The sequence below is a fragment of the Elephantulus edwardii genome, unplaced genomic scaffold (genome assembly GCF_000299155.1).
Source record: "Elephantulus edwardii isolate Elephantulus edwardi_28Jun2011 unplaced genomic scaffold, EleEdw1.0 scaffold00227, whole genome shotgun sequence".
Lineage (NCBI taxonomy): Eukaryota > Metazoa > Chordata > Mammalia > Macroscelidea > Macroscelididae > Elephantulus > Elephantulus edwardii.
The window spans coordinates 2,378,063-2,395,694 of record NW_006399977.1 but is presented as its reverse complement, the minus strand read 5'-3'; the positions used below and the strand labels follow the sequence as shown (position 1 = coordinate 2,395,694).

At 37.7% G+C, this 17,632-nt stretch overlaps 1 protein-coding gene across 2 annotated transcripts in view; it reads left to right on the top strand.

Annotated features, from left to right (window-relative positions):
• Positions 1-17,297, top strand: part of MCOLN3 (mucolipin 3) — a 33,071-nt gene extending 15,774 nt beyond the window's left edge. Inside the window, exons 6-11 of one of the 2 annotated variants that reach the window (XM_006898363.1) lie at positions 8,334-8,446; positions 8,818-8,967; positions 10,248-10,349; positions 10,455-10,577; positions 14,749-14,955; positions 16,995-17,297. In XM_006898363.1, coding sequence (XP_006898425.1) covers positions 8,334-8,446; positions 8,818-8,967; positions 10,248-10,349; positions 10,455-10,577; positions 14,749-14,955; positions 16,995-17,129 — 830 coding nt within the window. In that variant the 3' untranslated portion in view covers positions 17,130-17,297. The remainder of the gene's footprint in view (positions 1-8,333; positions 8,447-8,817; positions 8,968-10,247; positions 10,350-10,454; positions 10,578-14,748; positions 14,956-16,994) is intronic. The other variant, XM_006898362.1, reaches the window with a different exon arrangement.
• Positions 17,298-17,632: the final 335 nt, after the last annotated feature.

Here is a 17,632-nt window from a genome sequence, read left to right as displayed (position 1 = left end):
TCTGATATTCTTTACTTTCAGCCAGGATCCACCCAACAGCAGTGATATACCTGGTGCCATAGCCTCTTCTAAATTCTACTTGAACTTCTTGCAATTCCCTATCTATGTACTGTTCCAACCATTTTTGAATGATCTTCAGCAGTATTTTGTTACCATGTGATATCTATGATATTGTTCGATAATTTCCACATTCAGTTGGATCATCCTTCTTGGGGATAGAAACAAATATGGGCCGCTTCTAATCTGTTGGCCAGACAGCCATCCTTCAAATTCCCTGGCATAGTCTGATAAGTGCTTCCAAGTCTGCATCTGTTAACTGAAACAAGTCAATTGGTATCCCATTGATTTCTGGGGCCTTATTTTTTGCCAATGCCTTCAGAGCAGCTTCCACTTCCCCTTTTATTACCATTGGCTCCTGTTCATATGGTACTTCCTGAAATTTTTCAGTGTCAATTAATTCTTTCTTGTACAGTGACTCTGTGTATTCCCTCCATCTTCTTTTGATGTTTTCTGGGTCATTCAATATATTTCCTCATAGCATCTTTCAACATTGTGACACAAGGCTTAAATTTGTTTTTCAGTTCTTTCAGCTTGAGAAAAGCAGAGTGAGTTCTTCCCTTTTTATTCTTCAATTCCAGCTTTCTTTACATTCCATTATAATACTTTGCCTTATTCTCCCAAGCTGCCCTTTGAAACCGTCTGTTCAGCTCTTTCACTTCAACATATTTTTCTTTAGGTTTGGCTTCTCGGTGTTTCAGTGCAATCTTTAGAGTCTCTTCTGACATCCATTTTGGTTTTCCTTTCTCCTCTGTTTTGTAATGACCTTTTGCTTTCTTCATGGATGATATCCTAGATATCATCCCACTGGTCTTCTCTCACTGGTGTTCAATACCTCTATCCTAAAGATGATCATAAAATTCCGGTGGAATTGATTCAAGATAATATCTTGGTTCCTGTGGACTTAATTTTCTTCAGCCTCAGTTCTAACCTGCATATGATTAATTGATGATCTGACCCACAGTCTGCCCTGGCCTAGTTTTTTGTTTTTTTCTTTTTTTAGGCCTACAGCATCCGGTATTCCCAGGTGGTCTCCCATCCAAGTACTAACCAGGCCTGACTGCTTAGCTTCTGAGATCAGATGAGATTGGGCACATTCAGGGTGGTATGGCCATAGAATGGCCTAGTTTTCACTGTTGATATTGAGTTTCTCCAATGATTTCTTCCACAAATGTAGTCAATCTGATTCCTATGCAGCCCAATAGGTGAAATCCATGTGAAAAGCCATCTTTTTGTGTCTTTTAGAAAAGTATTTGCAATTAATAAATCATTGTAAACACAAAATTCAATCATTACATTTCCAGCCTCATTTCTATCATCAAGTCCTTATTTTCCAACTACTGTTTCTTCTCCACTGTTCCCTACTTTTTCATTCCAGTCACCAATTATCATTTATGCATCCTGATTATGTGTTCGGTCAATTTCAGACTGTAAAATTTGGTAAAATTCTCAATTTCTTCCTCTTTGGCACTAGATGTAGGAGCATATACTTGAATAAAAGTCATGTTAATAGGTCTTCCTTGTATGTGTATGGATATTATCTTATGAATCACAATATGTATTTCATGGTAGAACTTGAAATTGACTATTTGACTCTGAATGCACCACCATTCTTCTTCTATTTTTCATTCCCTGCATAGTAAATCATATTATTATCTGATTCAAAGTGGCCAATGCTGGTCTGTCGCATCTCACTAACACCTAATATATCGATATTAATGCATTCCATTTCATTTTTAACAATATTCTGTTTTCCACCATTCAAGCTATGAACATTCCATGTACCAATTGTTAAATGAAGTTTGTTATTCATTTTCCTCATTTCAATTGACTTCCCATCTGGACTCCACCACTACATGACTATAACTATTTTCTTCTTTGTTTACTGTTCATAGGGTTTTCAAAAGCCTTTTATTTAGGAAGTAGATGGCCCATCCTGCTTCCTAGTCTGTCTTAATCAGGGAACTCCAACAAAATCCATCCATGATGGGAAACCCTTTTGAAATTTGACACACCAGTGGCAAAGATTTCAGTATCACAGCAAATCCAAGTAATTGCAGTACAGCAAACTGACAGACAAGTGTTACACCACTTAGATCAATGTGCTCTCCTAACACAATCAATAGCAGGCCTGAGGGCCACAAGTCCTTGGGCCCAACCAACTTTTAAATACAAAAGCCTGCCCACCAGATCCTGTTTGCTCACACAGAGGCTTCCTACCCAAACTGATTGTAAATAAGATCAGATACAGTTATTTAGCTTACACTTGATTGATAACACAATTAGGAATGTCCAAACAATTTATCCTGGTTTTCAAGTAAATCACAAATACGTACCCACCAGGATCCAACTTCACCAAGCTAAAGGCTCAGAACAACTGCTTCTTAGCCTATTTAGAGGTTTCTCATGATAATAATGAAGTGTTCTATTTTTCTCTTCCTCTCAATGTTATCCATAATTTCTTTTGATCTACATGGTTGAATGTCTTTGCATCATCAATAAAACACAATTGAACATCTTTCTGATATTCTCTGTTCTTGGCCAAGATCCTTTTGACATCAGCAATGATATAATCTTGTTCCGTGGCCTCTTCTGAATCCATCTTGAATTTCTGGAAGTTCCCTGCCTATGTCCTGTTCTAGCCATTGTTGCATAATCTTTAACAAGATTTCGTGTGCATGTGATACTAATGATACTGTCCCATAATTTTTACATTTTTTAAAGTATTTTTTTTGGAATGGGCACAAACTAGGGTCCCTTCCAGTCAGTTTGTCAAGTAGCTCTTTCAAATTTCTTGGCATAGGCTGGTGAGCATGTCCCAGGTTGCATCTGCTCATTGAAACATATCAGCTAATTTCTGATCTTATTTTTAGCTAATTACTTCAGTGCAGCTTGAACTTTTCCCCTCATTCCATTGGGTCTTGATCATATGCTACTCCTGAGATGATCCAGTGTTGAGCAATTCTTTTTAGTACAATGACTTTTTGTATTCTATTTTCTTTTGATGCTACATGCATCACTCAATACTTTGCCAATAGAATTCTTATTTAGTTCAAAGCATGTTCTTCAGGTTTTTTTAGCTTGAGAAATGCTGAACATTTTTTCCTCTTAATTTTCTAGATCTAGGTCTTTGGACATTTTGTTATAACACTTTGTCTCTTACAGCTGCCCTTTAGAATCTTCTGTTCATCTTTTTTATGTCAGCATTTCTTTGTTCTGTTTTGGCCTTTTGATGTTCTAGTGCTATCTTCAGAGTACCTTTTTACATTCATTTTACTCTTTTCTTTCTTCTCTACCTTTGTAGCGACTTTTTGCTTTTTTTAAAATTGTGATTGAAACGTTTTGATTTTTCATGGATGATATCCTTGATGTCATTCCACAACATATCTAGTCTTCAATCATTAGTAATGACCAAATTATTTGTGACAATAACGCATCAACTCTATTCTAGATATGTTTTTTTAAATTCAGTTGGTATAGATTCAAGGTTGTATGTTTTGTTTTTGTGGACTTCTTTTATGCTTCAATTTGAACTTTCACATGAGTAACTGATGGTCTGTTCTACAGTCAGCCTCTAGCCTTGTTTTAACTGCTGGTAATGAGCTTCTCTATCGACTCCTTTTACAGATGTAGTCAATTGGATTGCAGTGTATTACATCAAGTGAGATCTGTGTGCATAATCATTATTTATGTTTTTTTAAAAGGCACTTTCAATTAATAAATAATTAATTGTTGTTGTGTTGTTGGCTGTTATGTTGTCTGAAACTCATAGTGACCCTATGTATATTAGCTCTGAACCCTGTTCTATTCTGAGCCAATTTCGTAATTATCAACAGACCTAATCCCATTTCTCCAGTCACTGAGTCGATCCATTTCATCCTGGGTCTTCCTCTCCTATGTTCTCATTCCACCCTTCTAAGCCTGATGTCCCTCTCCAAGGACTGATTCCTCTTGGCTACGTGCCAAAAGTACACTTGCCTTCAGGAAACAGCTTGGTTTCACCCTCTTCAGGACAGAACTGTTTGTTCTCCTGGCATTCTGTGGTATGTTCAACACTCTTCTTCAGCTCTATAACTCAAAGGCATCCATCCTTCTTCTATCATCCTTAGTTATTGTACAGCTCTCAGATACATAGCAAGTAACTGTGAAGACTATGGCCTGTATCAGGCACACCTTCGCCTCCAGACTGACATAGTTGCTCTTTGTTGATTTTTTTTTTTAATTTCCTGGATACTAGTGCCAAGAATGTTGATTGTAGAAGCAAGCAAATTGAAATTATTAACAATCTCAATCTCTTCTCCTTTTATCATGAAGCTACCAGTTGGCTCAGTGGTGAGAATCTTTATTTTCTTGATGTTGAGCTTTAATCTATATTGAAAACTACAGTCCTTGACCTTCTGCATCATATACTTCATGTCCTCCTCACTTTTAGCAAGCAAGATCATGATATCTGCATATTGCAGGTTGTCAATAAGTTTTCTGTCAATCCTGTGGCCACATTCCTTCTCATTAAGGTCCAGCCTCCTGAATGAACTATTTAGCATATAGATTGAAAAGGTACGGAGATAGGATGAATCTCTGACACATACCTTTCCTGATCTTGAACCATTCAGTGTTTCCTTTCTCTGTTCTGATTGCTGCTTTCTGGTCCAAGTCTAGGTTTCACATGAGAACAATTAACTGTTCTGGGATTCCCATTCTTCTCAAGGTTAGCCATAATTTGTTGTGATCTACACAGTCAAATGCCTTTTGCATGGTCAGTGAAACACAGATATACATTCCTCTGCTACTTTCTGCTTTTGGCTAAGATCCATCTAACACGGGATATATTGCCCCTAGTGCCATGGCCTCTTCTAAATCCAGCTTGCACATCTGTACAATATTCTTTCAATCTCCAATCTCTCTATTTTTTTTTTTGGTCACCAAGTCCATATTCTCTGAGAAACAATATTTCTTTGCAGCTTTTATATCCTAGTTGTCTAGTTTATATTGCTGTTAGGTGTCATCAAGTTGATGTGGTCTCAGGGGCCCTGTGAACAACAAATTGAATTCTTGTCCTGTTCTGCACATCCTCTCCCATTCTCAAGCCCATGGTTACAGTTACTGTGTTTAGTTAATCTCATTCATTCTCGCTTTCTCTGACCTTCTACTTTCACCAGCATGATATCTTTCCCCCAAAGGACTGGTGCCTCCTGACAATATGCCCAAAGCAGGTGAGACAATGTTTTACCATCTTTGCCTTTAAGGAGCACCCTGGCTGCATGTTCTCTAAGACTGTTTTGACAGTCTCTGGTATAATCAATTATCTTTGCTGTTACCACAATTCAGAGTCATCAGTTCTTTGGTCTTCCTTATTCATTGTCCAAACTTCACATACATATGAAACATTTGAAAGTACTAAGGCATGGGTCAAGCACATTTTGTCTTTAAACTGACGTGATTCCTCTTTAACACCTTAAAGAGGTCCTTGACGGCAGATTTCTTCAATGCAACATGTCTTTTTATTTCTTGACTGTTGTTTCCGTGTGTGTTGATTATGGATCCAAGTAAAGTGAAATCCTTGAAAATGTCAATTGTTTTCCCCATCTATTATAATGTTATTTATTGGTCCAGTTGTGAGGATTGCTTTTTCTTTATGTTAAAATGCAAGCAGGAGTAGCATCCACTTCCTGAACAGCATGCCTCTGGAAACTCTATGAACTTTGAAAAATGATGATAGTTATAGAAAGGTTTCAGGCCTTTTGTTCATAGGGTCACTATGAGTCGTGTTCACCACTCAACAGCAATCAACAACAACAACACTGACAATTGAAGATTTTTATCTTCAACAGTAACTACTTCAAGTCTTCTTCAGTTTCTGCATACAAAACTGTCATCTGAATCTACCTCCAATCCTAATGCCATGTTCTTTTTTTCCCTTCTAGTCCAGCTTCTCAAAGTATTTGCTCAGCATACAGATTAAATAAATATGGAGAAAAAAAAATACAATACTGACACACACTTTTCCCAATTGTAAACTATGCAATATCCCCTTGTTCCATTTAAAGGGCTATTTCTTGGTCTATGTATAGGTTGCAAATAAACAAAATTTTAAATGTTCTGAGATTCCCATTCTACTAAATGCTATCCATAATTTATTACAAGTCACAGAGACAAATGCCTTTGCATCGTCAATAAAATAGAAGAAAATATTTTTGTCTATTCTCTGCTTTCAGATAAAATCCATTTGACATCAGCAATGGTATCCATTGTTCCATGGCTTATTCAAATCATACGTAGATCAGTGTTACTTTAAGATTTCCCCTTGACTGATTCACCACGTTTGGAGGTGTTAGTGACAGCATTCTAGTACACAAGACAAAATTTTTTGTGTTTAGTGTTCTTCTCACTAATGTTGCTGTTATCTACTGTCAAGGTGAACCAACCCTCCAGAAAGTTTTTTAAGTCTGTAAATATGATGTTCTTGAATCACAAACTTTAACTTTGCTAAACTTGTTTCATCGTCTGTAAAAATCACAATATTTCTCCACAAACTTCAGAATAGGAAAATGAGAACGTATTAAAGTGCCTAACCCATAGGGTTTCCCTTGAGTGTGTTTCTTAGTTTTACAGGACAGCTCAAGAGAGGAATACCCTGGATGAGATGGATGGACACAATCACTAGGGTAGTGGGAGTAGGTATGTTGGAATCAGTGAGACTGGCTCAGGATAGGGCAGGGTTCAGAGCGACTGTGCATAAGGTTCAGTGACTCATCAGCACATAACAACCAAAAAGTAGATTTAGGCAACTGTATAGCAGTAAGATGCCCCTTGGCTGACATTAATGGAATATATCACTAGAGAAGTAATCTTAAGCATTTAATCTTTCTATCAGTGTAGAACAGTCAAATTTATTATTTAAAACCATATTCCACAATAGAATTAGAGTCTCTAGATGAATGACTCTTGTTACTCTGTTCTTACTTCAAACTTACTCTATGGTGATGCTTTCTTTTACTCTTCAATATAAATATCTCTTCTTTCCATTACTCCACACCATCCTCTCATCTAGAGCTGTAGTTCTTCTGGAGGATGTATGAAAACACAGAGTTTCTGATTCATTAGGTCTGGAGTAGGGGCTGGAAATTTGCATTTCTAAGAGATTCCCAAGGGATGTCCAGCACCACTGATAGCAAGTGATGGGTATGAGAGATAGACTATAAAATTTGAATCCTGATTCAGCTACTTACTGGCCTTTCAACCTTGGGCAAGTTATTCAACCTTTCTCTACTTTAGTCTTCTAATCTGCAAAATGGGGATAATGACACCTATCCCACTGAGATTGTTGTGAAGATCAAATAAATCAAAGCTTGTAAAACTACTCAGAACTATGCTTGACAAATAATGTGTTCCTTGCATTTTGACATCACTGTTAACTGCTAATGAGTTAACTCCTAACCCATCATGACCTTGTGCACTAAATAAGACTGTGGGGTCATTAGTGGTTGGTTTTTTGAAGTAGATTGTCTGGACTTTCTTCCTAGAGTGTCTTAGCCTAGAAACATCCATGAAACTGGTTCAGCATCATGATGGTTTGCAAACTTCCACTTACAGAATGTTAGTCGCTGTGCCTGAAGTGTATTTGTCAGGAGTTGAACCAGTTCTACCACACAGAAGATTATATTGAACCAGTGAACTACCAATGCCCTCTCAATACATATAAACTGAGTCTTCCCTTTATGCCATTCCTGTCTGGAAACATTTTGTTCATTTATTTGTTCCTCTCTTTGTTTTCACCCAGTGGAATAAAAGTTTCAGGGATGTTTTCTCTTATTCATCACTATATCATCAGCATCTTGAAAAAGCCCGTAATATTGTAGTTGGTGTAGTAAATTATGTATTGCGCTGCTAAGCAAATGACTGCTGCTTGGAATCCAGCAACCATACCATGGGAGAAAGATGACATAGTCCTGTTAAGATTTACGCCTCAGAATCTTAATGGAGGGCACCATGAGTGGGGATTGACTCGACAGCAATGGATGGGTAGATAGGTGAAATATACTGTTAATAGAATATGAAGGGAGGTGATAACTGTATTAAGAACAAAAGACTACCAGCTGATAATCAAAGATCTTTGTCTGATGTGATGATGTTTACAAGGACTCATAGCCTTCTAGAAATACTAATTGGAAAAATGCTTTTCCAAGGAGTCGCTTCTCTGCTCTCCTTTTAGAAAGCAAGCTTGAATTATCACCATATTAGTGTCCTGCTACACAAACAGTAATCTTTCCCTCCAGTTCAGAAGAACACTCACTACATGATGATCTTTGATGCGTTTGTCATCCTGACCTGCTTGGCTTCGCTGATCCTCTGTGTTCGATCTGTGATTAGAGGACTTCAGCTTCAGCAGGTAGGAAATGCTACTGACAGTTTAAAAAAATTCCATGATTCTTTATTCTTTTATTTTAAAGTTTACAAATATTTTTAGAGATTCATTCCATCATTATAGACATTTTGTTTTATAACATGAATTACAATTGATTATTATTAATATATATAGTGTCTAATTAACTCCCTATTATATATTTCCTTCTCAGCACCCAACTTACTAATTTATTAATTTTTACACCCTTCTCCTTCTCTTCTCGTCAGTGTTAACCATGCAAGAACAATTCTATCTGTATATAAACTTTTCTTTAGTTTCTTTTTTTATAGTGGTAATGTTGCTACTGACATTTTGATTGACAGATAAATTCCCTGGTACTCTTCTTTTTCTTAAAGGAGTTTGTCAATTTTTTCCTGCTCCATTATAAAAAGGAAGTTTCTGTTTCTGATCAAATGGAATTTGTCAATGGATGGTACATTATGATTATTATTAGTGATATATTGACAATAATAGGATCAATTCTGAAAATGGAAATCCAAGCTAAGGTAAAACTTTTTCCTTTTTATTATTTTTTTTTAACTTTTTACCTTTTTCATACCATGTCTTTTTGTTTGGTTGGTTTTGTTAAAGTTTTATTTGCATATATTTGTTCATATCATGTTTGAATTAATAATTATTTTTTTTAGAATTTGAAACTTTTCAGAGTAAATATTTTTTCTAAAGCTCATATGAAAAAGACCTGACAAATCAATGACACTAATTTTCTTAAATGTGGCCTGGGAATCTCTTTAAGAGGCTCATGACTTTAAATAATGCTTATTTGTATCTCCAGCTTTAAATTCTTTCTTCAGTTATGTATCTATCTGTTCCACATCTCTGAGTTACAGGCAATTCAATGGCATAGAACAACTCCACATCTTACTTGGCCTCTTAAATTTTACATCTCTAAACCAGAACTCCTACAATCTTTACCTCCACAGTCCAGAGTTGTTTCTGTCATTGCTTTTGTATATTCAATTAACTATCTTCAGTTTCTCAGGCCAAAATGTAGAGATTCATCCTTCACCCCTTTCTCTAATTTATCCCCCCCCCTTTGTTTAATCTAAAAGGAAATATTCTCTAATCGTCTTTCAAAAATCACTTCATCACTTCTACCATTAACAGATGATTTCAAGCTACCACCAGCTCTTACCTGGATTATATTAACAGCATACCTTTTCCCACTACTTCCCTCACTATGCAATAATTTGCTCATAACCACAGCATCCAACATTATATCATTTGCCACTCCTCAAGTAAAGCCTTCCAAATCCCTGTAATCTCTTCAGATTAAAAGATAAAATTGTTAAAACACTCAGGAGGCCCGGCACTAACTGTTCTCTCTCCTCTGACTTCATGCTCACCCCACTGATCATTCTTTTCCAGCCAGACTCACTATCCTGCCAGGCGTCCTCCTGCCTCAGGACCTTTGCAGTTTCTGGCACCTGTGTTAGTGAAGTTCTAAAATTCTGCTTGGCTTGCTTCCTTTCAGTGAATGCTTCCTCGATCACCCTACTTCAAATTGCAACCCTCTACCTATTTCCTCCTCTGGCTTTTCAGTTCTTATCACCAACTAATACATCAAAGGTTCTGCTTTCTTCTGTTGGCTCTCTGCCCTCAGTAGACTGCAAACCCCAATGGTGCGGGGAATGTTTTCTATTTGGCTACTGCTTTATCCTTAACCCCCAGAACAATGGTGGGCTCACAGCTTTTCAATAAATATTTCACCTGAATGCATTTTTATTATATGTTCAATCTGTTATATTTCCTACCCCCTCTGTTGTAGAGTCTAACAAGTTATGATGTCTGTAGCATACTTCTTGGGACTTCGACCATGCTTGTGTGGCTTGGAGTCATCCGCTACCTTGGGTTTTTTCAGAAGTACAATGTAAGAAATTCTACAAGTTTCCATACTATTGCCCTTTTTCTTTCAGTTATTGTGAAGTTTTAAATGGAGACCAAAGGGACTCACATAATTCTCTTGCTTCTGCAGCTCCTTATTCTGACTCTTCAGGCAGCACTACCCAGTGTCATCAGGTTCTGTTGCTGTGCGGCTATGATTTACTTAGGTTATTGCTTCTGTGGATGGATTGTGCTGGGCCCTTACCACGATAAGGTACAGAGAAGTAACTGAGGACAGTGCCAGTGGCTTGTTATTCCTTTTAAAAAAATTGAAATTTCAGCGGTAAATATACATACAGAGACACATACATATATTTTTGTTATTGCTATGTGCTTTTGAGTCTGAAATGACTCACAGTTGACCAGCAGGTTTTCAGATACTGTTAATGGTCCAGGAGATAATTGATCCATCTTTTTCCCATGGAGCAGCTGGTGGATTCAAACCACGTGCCTTTGGATTGACAGTGCATCTCCTTATAGATATTGATATAGATAAAGTTATAGATATATAGGTAACAAAATATTTGCTATTTCAACACTTACTAATTATTAAAGTCGGTGCTGTTATATTTCTCATGTGCAAATATCAGCCCTGTGTTTCCAATTGTTTCTATCTAGTCATCATTTCTTTAATTCCTTTTACTTTGTGCTTTAGTCTTAAAAAGCTGAAGGCAATGTATTGATTGTCATTATTTGTAAGCTCATAGTATGGACCCAAGTTGAGAGAACAGTTCATTCACTAAGTTGTCTGAAGTCCTTTTATGGAGCGTGTCAGATAAAGAATTGCTTTTTACACCAGCAATGGGAGCTCTGGTGGCTTAGTGCTGGTTGGGAATTTCACTGCCAACTCAGCACCAAAGTGAGCACCTCTCTGTCAGTTAGAATCCTCCAGCAGCTCCTCAGGGGGGAAAAATGGTCAGTCTCCTCCTGTTTAATTTACAGCCTAACAAAATCCACTGAAGGATCAGCAATAAATAGGTTCTGACTTGATGGCAGTGAGTTGCATTTATGCCAGCAAAGTCACATTTAATCATCTTGATTCATCAGTACATCACTGTCATTGAAGTGGTGTTAACTCACGGTGACCTTATGTGTAACAAAACAATACATTTCTCAGCCTAGTGCCATCTTCATAATTGTAGAATGTTTTAGTCCATTGTTATGCTTAAGTGTCAGTCTAGAATGTACAAATTATCAAGCAATATGATTAATATCCCATTTAAGCAAAATATTGCTGCATATCATAAAAATTGGCTATAAAAGTACATTGATAGAGAACTGCTAGATGTTCCAGCTGATTTAGAAGAGGTCATGGAACCAGGGATATCATTGCTGATATCAGATGGATCCTGATAAAAGCAGAGAATACCAGAAGAATGTCTATTTGTGCTTTATTGACTATGCAAAGGCTATGGGGATCATAACAAATTATGGCTGACTTTGAGAAGAATGGGAATCCCAGAATACATAACTTTGCTTATGCAAAATCTATACCTAGACTAAGAGGCAAAAGAATAGAGCAAGAGAACACTACATGGTTTAAAATTAAGAAAGGCGTGCATCAGAGTGGAATCTTTTCCTCATATTGATTCAATCTGTACACTGAGCAAATCATTTGAGTCACAAATCATTGGACTCTGTCAAGAAGAATGTGCCATTAGGATCAGAGGAACACTCATCAATAACCTACATTATGCAGAAGAAACAACCTGCTTGCTGAAAGTCGGTAGGATCTGAAGCAGTTGCTGTGAAAGATCAGACTACAACCTTCAATATAGATTACATCTCAACATTAAGAAAAAACAATTCTCACCACTGGACTGACAGGTAACATCAAGATACATAGAGGAAAGATTGAAACTGCCAATGACTTCATCTTACTTGGATCTGCAATCAACAACAGCAGTCAGGAGATCAGGAGATGTATTGCACTAGGGAAGTCTGCTTTCTGGGGTATCTCCAAATTGTTGAGGAACAATGATGTCAGTTTAAGGACTAAGGTGCATCTGATTCAGGCCATGGTCTTTTAATCCCTTGCTATGCATCTAAGAGCTGGACAATGAATCCGGATAACAGAAGAGTTGATGCCTTTGAGTTTTAGTGTTAGAGAAGAGGATTGAATATTCCATGGACTGCCAAAAGAACAAACATGTCTTGGAGAAAGTACAGCCAGAGTGCTCCTTGGAGGCAAAGATAACAAAGCTTCATCTCGCATACTTTTGGCCTATTGTTGGAAGAGGCTATTCCTTGGAGAGGGACCATGCTTGGAAATGTAGAGGGTCAGCAAAAGAGAAGAAGACCTTCAACCAGATGTATTGGCACAGTGACTGCAGTGGCAGGTTTAAATATGTCAGAGATGGTGAAGATAGCACAGAATAGGGTAAGGCTCAAATCTGTCTTTCATTGGGTTGCTATGAGTCTTATTCAACTCAATAGCACCTAGAACCAACAACCTCTCACTGAGGATTTTCATTATTTTCACTTATATCTCACTACAAAATAATGATTCCTTCCCTATACAACCGGGCTTCCTCATTATGTGTTCAAAGAAAGCCAATGTTTCACCATCCTTCCTTCTAAGGAACATTTTGGTTCTATTTCTTCTACAATGGCTTGCTTCAGTCTTCTATAAATCAGTACTCAATAGTCTTTACCAACTCATAATTCAAACTCATTGCCCTCAAGTCAGAGCTGACTAATAGCTGACCCTCCAAAGGTGTTTTTGGAGGCTGGAGACATCAGAGAAGGTCCGAGTGGTGGATGAATTAGAAGCATCAGATTTGAACCACAAAAGAGGCACCAGCTTTGAGTTGGAAGTGTACCTCCCTTCCAACTAGGCTACCAGAGCTCCCATTGATATAGTTCAGTATGTGAGGCTTTCATTGACTACTGTTTGGAAGAAGGTTACCGACCTTTCTTTCTACTCTGTGTTAATCAGAAAACTCTCCTGAAATCTGTCCACCGTGAGAGATTGTGCTGGCACATGAAATATCAGTGGCACAACTTCCAGCAATACACGTCACCACCATATGACAAATGGATAGATAAGTGATAGGCTCTGTTTACTACTACAGGCTATTTAGATAAGCCTCCTTAAAATGTAACTTTGTGAAAAGTAATGTAGGTAGAATCTTATTACAATATTTGAATTTTTTAAAATTTGAACCATAGTCTCAAAGTACAAGCCTGTGTGGTCCAGTGGTTACAATACCTGGCTGCTAACCAAAAGTTTAGCATTAAAACACTGCAGCTCCTCTGCAGGAGAATGACCTGGCAGTCTGTATCCATAATGATTTCTAGCCTTAATAACCTTGTGGGACAATCCAATCCTGTCCTATAGGGTCACTATGAGTCCAGATCAATTCATTGGCAGTGGATTTTATTTTCTTCTTTAATCTCAAATCAGGGACACTGGTGGCTCATTGATAGAATGCTTGCCTTCCATTGGGAGATGTGGGTTCAGTTCCTAGCAAGCATACTTCCTGTGCAGCCACCACCCATCATCAGTGGAAGCTTGTGGATTGCTATGATATTGAACAGGTTTTAGTGAACTTCGAGAATAAGATGGACTAGAAAGGAAGCTTTCTGATCTACTTCTGAAAAATCAGCCAATTAAAAAACCCAGTGATCATAATGGTTGGATCCGAAACCAGTCACAGCAGTGACACAGAGCCAGGCAGTGTTTTGGTGTGCTGTGCAGGATGTTGTCATGTATTGAGAGCCCAACTTAACCACACTAGTACATATATAACCACATATAACACATACATATAACCAAAAATATAGCATAGCCTTAAAAGAAATGCACTTCAATGAAAAATAAACAACCTAAATTTAAAAAAAAAACACACAAAAAAAACCAAAACACAAAACCCCCAAGAAAGATAGAATAGCAATCCACGTCTCTGTTTTAAAGACCTGGGCTTAGTTTTACTTAATTGTTGAAGTTTAATTTATGTGAAAAGACATAGTTACAATTATACTCAGAGAAGAATAAAATTATATTCACAGTTACCATTCTAAAAAAAAAAGAAAAGAAAAGAAATGCACTTCAAAATGAGAAGTGTGGACAAGTATGGTTGGTACCTGAGTATCCCTGACTAAGTATTTCACGGATCTTTTTCTCTGAAGCCAATAAAGAAGGTAAGACTCTGCCTGCTGTTCAGGCTGCTCCTGTTATGAGGAACATCAAGAAGAAACGGCACGGCTCAGGGAAAACAATGTATGTGTCATGTTCCTCACAAAGCAAAATTACAACTTGACAAAGCAAATGCTTTTGGCTAGTCATTTATTCATTTGAAGGGGTAAACTGAGGTTCTTTGGTCCCATTATTTCTCCAGTGGAAAGGAACATAAATTAAAATATTTTCTTTCTCTTTTTTTCAGTTTCGTTCACTCAATATGGTCTCCGAGTGCCTTTTCTCGCTGATAAATGGAGATGACATGTTTGCCACATTTGCTAAAATGCAGCAAAAAAGTTACTTGGTCTGGTTGTTTAGCAGAATTTACCTCTACACGTTCATCAGTCTCTTTATATACATGATTTTAAGTCTTTTCATCGCACTGATTACAGACACATATGAAACAATTAAGGTATGTTTACAAGAGCCGTAGTAGCAGCATTACTCTAACACTTGAATAGTTGTAGTAAAATGTGTTAGAGAGGAGAAATTGATCGGTGTTCATTTCTTTGGGGTGAAGATTGAGAAACAAAAAAAATGTTAAAGAATAATAGAACTTCGATAATGATAAAAGTTTAGCCTCTGTTTTTTTCAATAAAACTTATTAAAATTATACTATTCAATAGGTTTTAGGTCATAGATGTAGAAAGCAGATGGTGTTTCAGTTCCCTATAGTGTATGGAACTTTTAAGTCCAATTTTCATAAAGAACCATTTGCATCTTTACTTGGATTATGACTGACCCTATTAACCTTTAGGAGGTCTTGGGTGCTATCACGTCAAGGGGCCCAACAGTAGAGATGTTAATATGCTTGTGTGGCAAATATGGCCCATGTATCTTTTCTATAATTAGAAATCAGGCTGGAAAAACTAGTCATTCAATGTGAGATCTTTTACAAATCAGTTTGAGCCACTTGAAATATTGGTAAAGCAGTAGAAACCTGAGCCTACTGGTAAGAAGGTGCACTGCAATCCCAAAGGCAAACGATTCAAATCCACCAGCTGCTCTGTGAGAGAAGGGTGGGCAATCAGTCTCTTCCTGTGTGATTTACTGCTTCTGAAAACTCACCAGACTGTCAGCTGTGGGTCAATTCTGACTCAACAGTATGCAACAAAAATAACCTTATATTATTAGGCATGACATTTCTACTTGGGGACTTTTCTTTCTGAACATGAAAAGAGAAATAAAACATGGTTCCATGAGACTGGCTTCAGGAGGAAAGGCCATGCTTTAAAGTTAATAATTCAGAATGGCTTATACATAAAAAAAGAGCAGATGTGTGCTTCTTTCGCTAGGTTACTAGGATAGAATGTGTGCCCAATTCCTTCTCCACATTGTTATTGTGCACTGTAAAGTCAAAACTGCCTCATAGCTGACCTTCCAGCGGGTTTTCAGAGGCAGTAAATCTTGGGTTGGAGGGGGGAAGATACGCAATCTTCTCTGTGATTTACTGCCTTTAACTCTGAATGCTGAGGGTGGCAGAGAAGATTCCCAAGAATAACAAGAGTCAACAACTTTTGCGTATGCAATCCCCAGACTCACATGATGATATTTTAGATGTTAACCATTTTCCAAGAGCTCAGAGCATTTGCAAGGGCAGCTATGTATAGTTCTTTCTAGTCAGGATGTGGCCCAAGATCTTTGAACCTATGTTAATATAAATATGAGATCCTTAAACAAATCTGTCTGTCCAGGAGAGGGACACTAAAAGGGTGAACAGACCTTATGACATTCAGGTCTTTGACCTAACACCTGGACCAGCCCAGGATCAGCCAAGGCTGTGCTGAGGCCTTCAGGAGAAGGCTAGGTATGCCTCTGCCCCTCCCCAACCTCACACAAACTGTTAATTTAGATCCATCGGGCTTCTTTGTGGCCTGAACTAGGTTTCACCTGAGATGCCTGATTCAGATAGGCCTGGAAGTCATGGGGCCATAGAGCAGAGTGGTGCAGAGGTTTTCAGACTCGGGATCCAGATAGTTCAATTCTTCTCTAAAGAAAGGTCCAGCCTCCGCCTCAACATACCTTTAATTGAGTTAAGCCAGATGTCTAGAAGAATGTTTCACAGGCAGCTACTGAGTCCCAAGCCCACTTTGCCTTAGCTCTACCAAAACAGATTGAAAACCATCATCACCATTGAGTCCTATCCAGAGGCACCCCATGTGTTACAGAGTAGACCTGCTCATGTTGTTTCGACTGTAATCTTTTTAGAAGCAGCTCAACAGACTTTTCTTCTGTGGAGCAACTTGGTGGGTTGGGTTTTAACTGTCAGCTTCTAGGTCATAATCAAATGGGAGCCACTTGTGCTGACTAGGGAAATCCCTGGACTCCATCTTCCTGAAAATAGTTGAAGGAAATTTTTTTTACCTTGCCAAATTATCTACTTTGAATTTGAAATAAAAGTGTTTTCAAGGTGCTTATTAACGAGAGCTCTTTTTTAATTCTTCTTTATAGAATTACCAACAAAATGGCTTCCCAGAGACTGAACTTCGTACCTTTATAGCAGAGTGTAAAGATCTACCCAACTCTGGAAAGTACAGATTAGATGATGACCCACCGGTGTCTCTGTTCTGCTGTTGTAAGAAGTAGCTGTTAAACTCAGCTGTAGCCCAGTGGAAAATATAATGTAATGGGAGACTATATGGATATTTTTATATCAGATACAGCATGTTCAAAGATAGGCTATTGTTTTGAGTTAGTGGATATGTATATTTTACTCAGAACTATGTGTGTTGTTTAAACAGCAATTGTAATGTCCCTTGCATATAAATTGTTTGTTTTAAATTTCTTGATGAGAGGAGTTATATAATTCTTGCATTTTAATTTTTTTTCCTTGAACAAAAAGAAATTTTTTCTCTTACAGTTTAAGAGGTTAGAAGTCCAAATTCAGGATGCCGGTTCGAAGGGAAGGCCTTGCTCTCTCTGTCAGTTACGGAGTAAAGATCTTGTTTCCTGAAGCATGTGGAGACCCAGCCTTCCATGGAGATCTTGATGTGTCTTGGCCTTCCTCAGTATCAAGGAGCATAGAACCAAAAAGATCTGCTCTACACCTGCCAGTTATTTCTTGTGTCATTGAGGCCCCAGAATTAGTG